Source organism: Theobroma cacao, chromosome 1, assembly GCF_000208745.1.
Source record: "Theobroma cacao cultivar B97-61/B2 chromosome 1, Criollo_cocoa_genome_V2, whole genome shotgun sequence".
NCBI classification, from domain to species: Eukaryota; Viridiplantae; Streptophyta; class Magnoliopsida; order Malvales; family Malvaceae; genus Theobroma; species Theobroma cacao.
The window spans coordinates 30,016,512-30,029,200 of NC_030850.1; the positions used below are offsets into that span (position 1 = coordinate 30,016,512).

Genomic DNA, 12,689 nt, shown 5'->3' on the forward strand with positions numbered 1-12,689 from the left:
TACGTACCAATCCCCCAAGCAAGGGTGACAGCCAAAGACGCTTCCCTGCCCGGTGCCCATTTCTCTTCTCTTTCTCTCTCCCTCTTCCCTTAAACCCTAGATTTGTAAAACCCAACCTTTTATCAACAATGTAAGTTCCTCTTACTTTGATATATGATTTAAGAGTACATGAATATAAGTTACACTTGCAGATGCATGCTGCATTTTGTTTATAGCAGCGTTGCCTTGACCAAAGCATTCTTCAACTTTGAAGCCAAGGTTTTGCTTGTTTGTATTCATTTCTTCTGTTGCCATATATTTGTTTAACATGGGTTTTTTTATATCTTCAAAATAGTAGGAACTTTGTTGTGTTTTACTGAGTTTTGTGTTCTTGACTTGTAGCGTGAATTTCTTTCTTGTTTAGATATGGTTGCATATGAGCTGTTTGTCATTGTTTGCTGGGGTTTCTTTGCTTTGGCCTGTTGAGGTTTTAAGATAATTTTCCCCTTGAATGTTGTATTATTTTGATGGGCTGTGAACAAAAGATGAGAAGATGATAGCAAACTCATGGTTTTTACCTTTATAGTAATTTTCTACATCCAAGTTTTGTTTTTTCCCCTCTGTAGGTTCCTCTTGCTCTGTTGAGTATTGACAGTTCTTTAATGCTACTTCTACAACTCTTTCTTGACATAAACTTGTCTCTCATGAGCTAAGATATTTATAATATGTTCTTTTAATGCTTAAATTTGAAATATTCATGTTATTGCGTTAAATTATTTTCTCAAAGCTCTTTTTCAACTAAGTTAACTGGGTAACATGTTCTTGCCTTTTGAGTATAATCAGTCATTGTCAGTGTTAAATCTTTGATTGAATAGTACTACTAGATAGAACTTTGCTGGTTGCATTTCATTATAAATTCTTTTATCTGTTTCACCGTCTTTGTTTCCACTGCCCGCATCCCCACTTTTTGTTTAGCAGTCTCCAATTATCCTTATAGTTTCTTCAAATGCTGATTAAATTGTAATCATGGTAGTCCAAGTGCCTCCTGAACATTTGGCCATGCATTATGTTTTTACTTGTACTTCAGTTCCAAGAGATGGAACTGTTAACAATATCCTTTTGGGTATTGGTTGTTGCTTTGGTATTCATGTTATATTTAACTAAGCAAGCCCTGGTTATAGGATAAATTAATCCATATGCTCCAGTTTTTCTCTTTTCACTGGGAGTAACCTCATTTTTCATGCTAATTGCTGCAATATGTTGATCGGTTAGTTATAAATATTTTTTTTTATTTTAGTAGTAATTGATTTATTCTTTATTTTTTACTAGTTAAGAATCGAGTGAGTTTACTTCTGGGAATATGGATGTACAACAAGGTCATGGGAACCCTCTGATGTCATTGAATTCTGGTGGGGGTGCCAGTGATTTCTCTTATGACTATGTAAATGATTCAAACCCACACTTTCCTATGGCAGCTGGAAGGAGTGAGAACCAGCTTAGTCCCCAGTCATTATCTCAGTGGATTGATTGTCCCAAAACACCTCACAGTTATGTTGAATTTCTAACAGAAAATCTTGAAAAGGTTCCTACTTCAGATGTCTTAGAGCGCATTGGTTCTCCAGTTGGTGGTGTCCATGCCCTTGATGGGATCTCCGAAATTCAAAGAGAATTGCTGCATAACAATGCAGGAAAGGCTTTCAGCTCTCGACTTGACGACTATTCCCTAGAGTCAGAGCATGGGAAGTTAAAGCTATCTGCCTACGCTACCAACAGCAACAATTGTGAAGCTTCAGCAAGCGTATAAGAAAACTGCCTCATAAATTTGATTGTTCTCATCTTTCTTTCTTGTAGGGGTAATTCCTGATAAATTTTTTTGCTATTAATTTCAAGACTGATTATGTTTGTATCTGACAGGAAAGATTTTTGAGGCCACATGATAGACTATCTGTGAGCAGATTTTCAAGCTCAGAATATGAGTCCCATGCACAGGTCAAGTTCTTCTTTCTCCATCTTCAAATTATGTTGCATCCATCCAACACTGTTGCCACAAGAACCTGTTCAAACTTGGAATTAGTAGAATGCTGACAATGCAACATCATGTCTTTCAGCAAACTCGTACTTTCTGGATGCAAGAACCAAATGAAGACAATTGTAATGTTTTTCAACTTCAACCAAAAGAAACCATTTCTGCATTTAGTTTCCTGTCCCAACCACATTGCAGTGTACCCAAATTGAGAGCTTCTGGAAGTGATCGTGTAAGCAAATCATCTTTCCTAGCCTTTAAACATACTAGTTTTACTGTGAATCTGAACATGTACGCATTGATGGTTATTACACTTGCATTCTGGATATAGATGAATCTGGAATCTGGATGTTGTCTCATTGTTTAGTTGGATTCTTAAAAAAATTTTAGATGGATGCATTTTTAATTTTATTTTAAATTCCTTTTCTATAATACAGCAACGCAGGCTACGAATTGCTGAAAGTATCAGAGCATTGCAGGAACTGCTTCCAAATCCTGCAGAGGTAATTTATATCTATATGGACAAGCATAAAATGTATCATTAGGAAGCTTAATCAGTTTATAACCTCATTTCCCCTGTATTCTCAAAAAGCCCTTCTCATTCAACTTCCTTTGCATTTTACTCATATTAACCTATAAATTAGCTGCTTTTGTGTTTAAGTTGCATAAAAAATGCATAAAACTCTATAGAAGGAGCCATGGAAGAGGTAAGAAGCAAAATTGCATCACCAAATGTTCTTTTATTATACGGAGGAACTTTGGTTCTTCTTCTTCTGTTTTTTTTAGTAGGAAATGCGTTCATCCACTGATTTGTCACATTTTACTTTTGTAGCGCGGTCAAGCAACTGCACTGGATGATATTATTGACCATGTCAAGTTTCTGCAGTTGCAAATGAAGGTAGTTGTTCATCTGATTTTGTTAGTGTATCATGCTTCATGCGCATTCATAAGCATATCCTTTCTTTCTTTCTTTTTTTATGAAAAATGCATACATGTATATTTATCTGTTTACACTTCCACACCATTGCATTACAATCATATGCAACAGAGGAAAAGTTGGATGCAGTTTGCTTGAGCAGTCAATCTTCACTCTTTGGTTACATTCTTTGCTTACTGTTATAGATACTATAGGCTTTCACCCATCATTTTATAAAGACATATTGTAGAATATCTCTTTAAGTTAATTGAAATGTTTAACTGATGATATTTGTGGGTTAACAAAACCTAGGGATGTGCTGACCTGAAATTATGAGCTGCAATCAATCCTCTATTCTTTCTAGATTGTACTTTTTTTCCTTAATTATGTTCGGCCAACATGCTAGTCCTGAGCATCATTATCATTTTGACAAGATTAAGTTATTCCTTCTTCATCTGATGGATGGCTAAGATGCCAACCATGGTGCTAACTATTTTCATAATATACAAACAATGGGCACTTTTCAATTGAAGATAGAACAGTAGTCTGTAAGCCTATACTATTTTTTTTCTATTTTCAAGAGAAAAATAGTGATCCTTGAATTACATTTATCTTATCCCTGATATGGCCAATACTAGCTTCATCAAAGTAACACACTCCTAACATTTTGATCTAAATTACTCTATAGTTTTATTGCAATGATATCAAGCATGCTGTTGATTTTAGATTTATTCATCTCTCCATGAAAATATATATATTGGTAGCACTGTTTTCAAGTGGAAATTCTATTGTGCAGGAATTAAGTCGAAGCAGGTTGGGAGGCGAACCAACGTCTAATCCTTTCGTTTTTCTTGAGGTTTTAGCCTCATGCCCTTCCTATATAAAATAGTTATAAAAATGAATCTGGGAAATGTTTCTTTGAATGAAGTAAACCTGCGTTTTGAATTCGCAGGGATATGGTCACTATGCTCTCCATGAACAGATGATGAACGAACCTCTTGAAGAGATGATGGGGAAGTTACTAGAGATAAATCCGCCAGCAGCAACTCAGCTGTTAGAGAGCAGAGGCCTTTTCATGATGCCCAGAGCACTGGTTGATGGCTTGCACAGAGTCACGTAGATAGTCCATACTCCACTGCCCTACACGCTTACTATAGTTGTTACTTTTCCATTACTTTAACGGTGAAATATACAGGGTAACTGCGCCAACTAAAGACTATCATCCAAGTGAAAATAGAGCCAAACTAGTACTAGTAGTTTCCAAAATATTTTTGCAGAACAACGGCTGATGTTGATGTTTTTACGCTTGCATGTTTGCTTCTGATAGAAAGGGACATCTGACTTACAAGTGGGAGTAAAATTAACATTGATTGGAGCACGAATCTGATTCTGAAATGGGTTATCTTTTCTTTTGGGTCAGGGGTCGTCAAGAGTGGAGCATGAGCCTCTCTACCCAAATACAAAATCTCATGATTGTTGGTCTGCATTTAGACTGTGCTATTTGGGCCAAACTTTTGGCCCGGACACGTTGCATTGCCTCGTTCATCAAGAAAAGCAAAATTGATTCTCCCAATGGGGATTCTTTTGTTCTTCCAAGTCTTAATATCTAAGTTTGATTGCATTTTTGTTGTTCAATATATTTACAAATAATTTGTAAATTAATAACTCTAAATATATCCATATATTATCAACTTAATTTAATCAGTAAATTCATTTATGAAGTATGAATTTGTAGTTAATAATAATTAAATTGCATATCTTCAAAAGTAAGTTCACGTATCTTCTCAATTGCAATGTAGGATCCTTAGGAACCATTGTTTTTCAAGATTTAATGATTACTAACCTCCAAATTAATGGTTTTCCTACATATGGAATAATCAAGGTCCTAGGAATTAGATTTTCAAAATGAGCATAGATTAGACCCTTTTGATAGGGGGCGACCTAATTAACGTTATACAAGCCGTAACGTCAATCAGTAGTGGTGCAAAAATGATTAAAATGGCTGCCACTTACAAAGATGATGAGATGAATCTGGTAGCATGTGTTATCCGAGCAGGATGCAGTCCACAATGCCTCAAATGATAAGCCTTGGCTAGGTCCTATAGCTCGTAATTAAGCACCAGGCGCTGCCGCAAATAATTGAATATGTCTCCTACATATAGGATAGCTGCTACTTAAGGCTATGGCTTGGGTTCATGCATTTTTAATTTGTCAATTCCGCAGCGCAAGTTTTCATGAGACGAAATATTGCCTACTTTGTTTAGTGGGTGTAGGTATATATCATTCTTCACGCAGTAGCGATTCTCTTAATTTATCTCCATGACCATATCCTCAGGATCATTGGTATTTAGCCAAAAAGTCATAGCAGCCCGCCACACAACCGCATATAAGATTACAATTGCTTACGCCATTTTCATGTATTTATATTATTAGAAATTAATGAAGCAGCCAAGCCAGCATTGATTAATTGATGGGATGCGATCCAATCCGTCGTCTTTACATGGAAAATTTCTCCCAACTCAATGATTGAATCGTTACCTTTTTGCTGCTTTTCTAGAGTCCCGATTTCCATAACTCCGTCGGCATGATCTTATCGCATTGGATACAACCAAGGGAAGAGAAGACGTGAATTAAAATTTCCATTTAGTCATGTTGATTGATTAATGATAACGCAAAGCAACGGGCCAACTGCACCAGCTTGATAAGTTGACAAGATAGCACTTGCATGAAAGTTTATCTCATACGAAATCCTCCTATCCTTGGTAATTTAGAGATTATCTTACCTTTTTTAGGTCATTTTTTTTCCTTCTTATGCTTTGCTTGCTTCTCAAGAAATGGATCCAGCATGTCTTCCTACAGTTTTGAGCTCAATCTTTTTGACTCATTAAAATTAACTCTTGGTGAAAAAACAAATGGAAATAACATTGAACATTTTGAAGCACCAAAAACTAGAGCACTGGGATCAGTGGGGCTGGTGCTTGCATAAGCTAGTCGACCACTCTAGGCCGCCTTTTTGCTGCGTTAGAGTTGGTGGCTTTGGAGCTTTAGGGTTCCAAGTTGCACTAAATTTCGTGCTTCTAGAAACTCCTAAACCTAGTGCTCTAGCGTCTCCAACTTTAGTTTTGGACAGACTCCATTTCTATCACTTAAATCATGATATGTACCTGAATATCACAAATTCAATTATAATGAACATTATCCAAAAGTTTACCTTAAAAATATCACCTTTTTTGAGCATTCAATAGTAAATTTGATCATGATGATGATCCAAAAAAAATACATATACCAATCTGGCTTGAAAAGCAAAATCTCAACCAACTTATCAAACAAAGGAGCTAATGGTGAAGAGCTAACCACTAAGCTAGATGTAGAAAGGTCATTAATTAAGATGGACATTATTGTCATAGTCTTGAATTATAGCTAGATTAGTGTATTTTAATTCTAGTTAGACTAAGATTACTTGTTCATATTCTTTTTAATTTTACCTAAATTAGGATACTAAATAGTAAATAGACTAAGATAAGACATTTGCACTCAGTCCTATAAAAAGGTCATATAGGCTTAAAGAATATCATTAAATCAAGAGAGAGTTTAGTGAGCACCTAGATCTAGAAGGAGAGATTTAGGTGTAAGTTGGACAAGAGTTATGAGATTGAGACTGAACTTGCAAACTCTTGATTTTTCTTAGTGAATATTTCTTTGCCGCTATGTCATGGACGTAAGTTGTCAAAAAATCGAACCACATAAATTTTTTATGTTCTTGTGAGTGTCTTTGATTTTTTTATTATTATATTGATTGTGTAAGATCCTGGGTGACTTTTTGAGATTATTCCACTATGTTCACAATAAATTGGTATTAGAGCATCAAAATCTTAGGTTAATCTGAATCTCAAGATGATAGCTTCATTCACCAAGTACAAGATTGAAAAGTTCAAAAGAATAAATGATTTTAGTCTATGATGTGTTAAGATGTGCACATTGTTAGTACAATAAGGATTATTTAAGGCATTAAAGGGAAGAGATCATCTTCTCTCGAATCTGTATGATGGTGTAAAAAATGATATAAGAGAAAGCAAATAATGTTCTTATAGAGAAAGCCCATAATGCTATTTTACTAGCTCTATCTCATGATGTGCTAAGAGAAGTCACAGATAAAAAATTTGCTATTATAGTGATGCTTAAACTCGAGAACATTTATATGTTCAAGTCTCTGATGAATTGGTTTTATATAAAGCAACTATAGTATACTCCTAAAATGCGTGAAGGTATATTTGTTAATACTTATATTGATATATTTCTTAATTTAAAGAATATTAACGTTAAAATTGATGATGAGGACCAAGCCTTTACCTACATCGTATGAAAAATTTGCAGACACTATGCTATATGGTTGAAACACCTTCACTTTTGAGGATGTTAGGCCGTTTCTAAACTCTAAAAAATTAAAAAAGAAGAAGAAGATGGGAACGAAATGAAAATCAAGCAGTAAACTTGATTATGAATTAAAGGAGAGGCAAAGAAAAGAGTCTAAACAAAAAAAGGTAGGAAGACTTGTTGGAATTATGGTAAGAAAGGACATTACCTTCAAGATTACACCAAATTCAAGGATGATGAAAAGATAAAAGAGCCTGAAAATGTTGAAAACGTGGTAAAAGACAAATTAGATACTTTTTAAGAAATTGATAGTGTTTTTACGGTTACCAATGATAACCTAACTAATATATGGATCATGGATTCAGGTGGTTGTTTTCACATATGTCCCAAGTGTGATTAGTTTATAATCTATCAATATGTTGATATGAGTAATGTACAATTAGAGATGACTACTCTCTCCCAATAATTGGGATTGGCATTATCTGGTTCAAAATGTTTGATGATATGATATGGACACTTAAGGTGAAACATGTCTTTAACATTAAATAGAACCCAATATCCTTGCATTTGTTAAATAAAATGGGTAGCAAATTTAGTGACCAGAATGGTGTCTTAGAGTTGTCTAGAGGTGCCCTTATTATCATGAAGGGTAAATTGTTTTGGGACCTTTATCGTCTATTGAGAAGAATCGTTATTGAAACTATTTCTATAGTCTTATCCAATGATCTTGATGACAATGTCAAGCATTTATGACATATGAGATTGGGTCATATAAGTAAGAAAGGAATAACAAAACTGAGTAAGTGTGGTTTATCATGTGGTTAAAGAATTGAGAAGCTAGATTTTTATGAGTACTGCATCTATGGCAAACAGTGTTGAGTGAAATTTAGCTCTGCAACTCATCGAACCAAAAATAAAGTAGACAACATTAATTAAAATTTGTGATATCCTTCTCCAGTGGCATCAAAATGAGGATCATTGTACATGTTGACCTTTATTGATGACATTCATTGATGAGTTTTTAAGGAATGTGTGGATGTATTTTATGAAAGAGAGTAAAATGTTTACCACCTTTCTACAATGGAAGGCATTGATCAAAAAGCAAATTAAGAAGAGGAGCAAGCAACTTTGAACACACAATGGTTTGGAAGCAAATGTGAGTTTAATCTATTCTGTAAGATTGAAAAGATCATTAGATATCGTACTATTTTTCGAACACCACAACAAAACAGTGTTGCATAGTAGATGAATTAAACACTTCTGGAGAGAGCAAGATGCATGCTTTCTAATGTCGATCTACCCAAAATATTCTAAATAAAAACTACCAACATTACTTGCTACTTGGTGAATTGGTCCCCATAAACTACAATTGAATTAAAGACTCCCAATAAAGTTTGGTCAATTAAACTCATTGATTACTCTATATTAAAAGTATTTAATTACTCTGTATAGTTTTGAATTCTAGTTAGACTATTCTTTAATTATAGCTAGACTAGGATATCATATCTTAATTAGATTAGGATAACACTCTTGTACTTTATATATAAAAAGGTCACATGCACTTTAAGAATATCATTAAGCCAAAGAGTGAGAGATTTGCGTATAAGTGAAATAAAAGTTGTGAGTTTGAAATTGATTTTGTATTCTCTTGATTTTTCTTAGTGAATATTTCTCTGGTGTACCCATGAATGTAAATAATTAAAAGATTGAATTACATAAATTTCTTATGTTCTTGTGAATTTTATTGATTGTGTGAGATTTTTGATAATTTTTAAAATTATTTTACTATTTTCACAACCGGCATAATTAGTAGTTTGGGAATAAATGAAAGAGTAAGAATTTTTATACTATGTCATTAGGACATCTTTCAAAAAATTGACTACATTTCACTAATTTGCATTGATAATCTTAATTACTTTTCTCACAATAAAAAATATCAAATGGTATGAAATTCTATTATTTTTTCAAGCTTTAGATTTTTTTTTTTTTAAGATTTCTAACTCATGGGAATCGCGCAATAAATTTTGCTCTTAAAATGCCCTTATACTACTAATAGCATGTTTGGAATGAGGAATAGTTAAGCTATTCTTCCTCTATTCCTATGTTTTCCTTTTTCGCTCGTTTGGTTAACAATAGTCTCAATGAATGGCTATTCTTTAATATTAACTATTCCTCAAAATAAGCCAAAAGTCATGCTTAACTAAACCCAACACCCCATAGTATTTGCTATTTCATGGTAGGGGCAATAGCTTTAAAAATTAAAAATGCTAAAATATTCTTTATAAATGTAAAAAATTATAACCCTCAACATATAAATACTATATAATTATATTTTTATTCTATTCTTACCTTATTCTCGAGTCAACTTTTGGTTGAAGCCACCCAAGCAAGGGCCTTAGGCCCCCAATTTGGAGAGATCTCAAATTTGGAAAGGCCTTTATAATTTTATAATAATTATAAAATAATTAATTATATTAAAAATATATAAAAATTAAAAAAAATATAAAAGTAAAAAATAATTAATAAAATTACTTATTCTGTCACTTCTCTAATTATGTGCCTAATAAATCTCAATTTTTTATCACTTCTTAATTTTTAAAATGCTATTAATTCTCAACTAAATTCTCGTATTTCTAATTAACTAACAGTTATATATATTTAACCATCTCCAACAACTATTTTTTTCTCACTCATTTCTCTTATTTCAAATCAACGTATTTAATAATTTTAAATAGTTATTTATTTTCTTATATATAAAATTAAATTTTTAATGTATAATATCTACTTTTAAATTTTTCTTTTCTCATAATAAATATTTGAATATGTCCAATCAAAAATATGAATCTGGTTATTCAAAGCTTAAAAAAATCTGGTTATTAATATGAGTTCTTGGATTCATTTAGAAATGAGATTATTAAAAAATAAAACAATTGATAAAAGTGTTCAAGAACAAACAAAAAGAGACGAAGAACATTGGAAAAAAATATTAACAATAATTCTTGCTGCAGTATAAACTAGGATAGAGGAATTTTTTTTTTTTTAATAATTTTTTTAATTTTTATAAAAAAAATTTATTTAAATATTTCATTTTATACTTTTAAACTTATTGAGTTGTTTCTATTTATTATACTCTCACAAAATATTTATTTTATTTTATTTTATTTTATTTAACGAACCAAACGTGCTGTAAGAGTGAGTTTATAGTACTTTTTTCCTATCATTTTCTTTTGTTTTTTTTTTAATTATTTACAAAAAATAAAATAAAATAGTATCTAAAGTCAATTAACAAAATAAATAATAAAAATTGTAGTCGTAGTTGTTCGTCACACTTTCGTATATTATATGGATTACATCTAAACCCAACCCCACTGAAAAGCAGACTTCCTATTAACACACGGATGGGGCATAGGATGAGATTACAGTAACAGTAAGTTTGAGGTTCAGTCAGACGGGACAGCTACCTGAAACTTGACCATGAGACGACCATCCGTTGGGTCGTTCTCCAGCTGGAATGGAAGATAAACACACGTCAAGATTATAAATCGACACGTGTGAATGTAATGAGGGATTCAAACGGATTCTGCAGTTTACAGGAACAATGTCGACTGATGATCCAATCTTTAAATTAGGTGCGGGCGATCCATCACCTGATTTTGCCCAACAGGTACGGAGAGAAGACTTTTTTGCACAAATTGAATTATTGATATCCGAAATATTATATACATCGATCTCCCGAATCAAGTAAAAGACTTTCATACTTTCACATCTGTGCCATTCTAAATGGATTTCTTTGCTTTAAGAATCAAGTATATATATACACGTGTGTGTACGTGTATATATATATATATATATATATATAATCGAAGTAATTATTTTGCTCTCAACATATCTAGAAAGAAAAAGCTTTTTAATTGTTAGATATCAATCTCTCAGTGCTGTTTTTTCCTCTTAATTCTAATTCAGATAAAATAAAGAAAATAGATTCATGTTAATCATTTTTTGTTATAGGTCAAACCATGATCGTGAATTTTTCATGTTAATAGTCAAATCATGTTTGAGTAAATTATCTTTTTGGTCAATTGATGTTTTCAAATATTTTTATATTGATCACTCAATTTTTAAAAATATGATTTTAAATATCAATATTTATAAGTATTATTATTTATATCATTCAATAATTAAAGACTAACAATACATCTATATCATTAAATGATATATTCACATTAGTTGCTCTGTCATGTGATAATATTTTTTTAAAAAAATGAATTTGATTTTATTAAAAAAAATTTATTATAATATTGTCGTAAAAATATCTTCTGATAAAAGGAAATACTTTGTTTTAAGTAAATCATCACAAAATTTTGCAGCTCATTGACCTGAAAGGCAAAAATGTTGTCGTTGGAAAGTCCGATCCCGGGGATTCTTTATGATAACCTTACACTTTTTATTTTGGAATCCAAACCCTTATTCTGCAACTCTTTTGACATTTTTGCCTGCTCAAAAAAAAAGGATCAAAACGTGGACGGCTACATTTTTAATTATGTTTTTTGAGAAAGTAACCACATGATTAGTATTTACTTGAATAAATTTAATTTGTCAAAAAATTTGATTTTTCTCTCACATTCATCAATCGGCTAGACACATTAGAAAGAGTTTACACACTAAACTCGATTGTTTTCTTCTAAACGGCATGATTGTGACACTCGGAAAGAAAGTGAGGTGACTTCTTGCACGGTTTGATGCCAAATCCGCGGCCATATATACCACTTGGAGGAGGAATCATATGTTTCGCCAAGGGAAAGCGCCATTTGCAGTAGAGTACAGCTACAACCAGGTTAACATTCCCTTGTCACTGTAAGAATCTGTTAAAGTTTGCTGCAGATCATGGTCAACTTTAAGGTTGAAGTACACATCTGCCATTTGATTGTTGCGTTATTGCTAATGACTTTGTTACTTGCTAACTACGCTGGGAGGGAAAAAGGTGTAAAAAGTCATACGTATATATATATATATATTTCTGGCTTTTCTTCCTCTTTCTTTTTATTCCAGGAAAATCTCAACGACTTATTACCAAATTTTAAAAGCTAAAATCGAAAGTGCAAAGCATGATCAGGAATGTAATCTGCACATATCTAAATTCTGGGTCAGAGTTTTTTAATCCTATCTTCTTCAATGGCAGGCGTGGAAAGCTAGGCACTTAAGATTATGACCATATATTGTGATGCAGGACAACAATTCGGGACGAAAATCCTACTTAAAAACCATTTTCTTCTACAATTTGGTAGTACTATAACCATATATAGAAATATCAAATCACCAAAAGAGAACCATTTTTTGAGTGCTTTTTGGTACAGTGTGCCTTTCCACGTTATCGGAGGGTCCAATCTTAATATAAAT

At 32.6% G+C, this 12,689-nt stretch overlaps 1 protein-coding gene across 2 annotated transcripts; it reads left to right on the plus strand.

Moving 5' to 3' along the window:
• On the plus strand, positions 32 to 4,154 carry LOC18613390 (transcription factor bHLH66). Of its 2 annotated transcripts, XM_018120726.1 has the most exons (9): positions 40 to 130; positions 1,309 to 1,463; positions 1,548 to 1,777; positions 1,894 to 1,968; positions 2,088 to 2,234; positions 2,440 to 2,505; positions 2,835 to 2,900; positions 3,715 to 3,774; positions 3,871 to 4,154. In XM_018120726.1, exons 2-9 carry the CDS (start codon positions 1,340 to 1,342, stop codon positions 4,036 to 4,038), a joined length of 936 nt encoding a protein of 311 aa, XP_017976215.1. In that variant the 5' UTR covers positions 40 to 130; positions 1,309 to 1,339; the 3' UTR covers positions 4,039 to 4,154. The 2 variants fall into 2 exon arrangements, with proteins under 2 accessions (XP_007050662.2, XP_017976215.1); XM_007050600.2 differs by having other exon boundaries at positions 32 to 130; positions 1,309 to 1,777.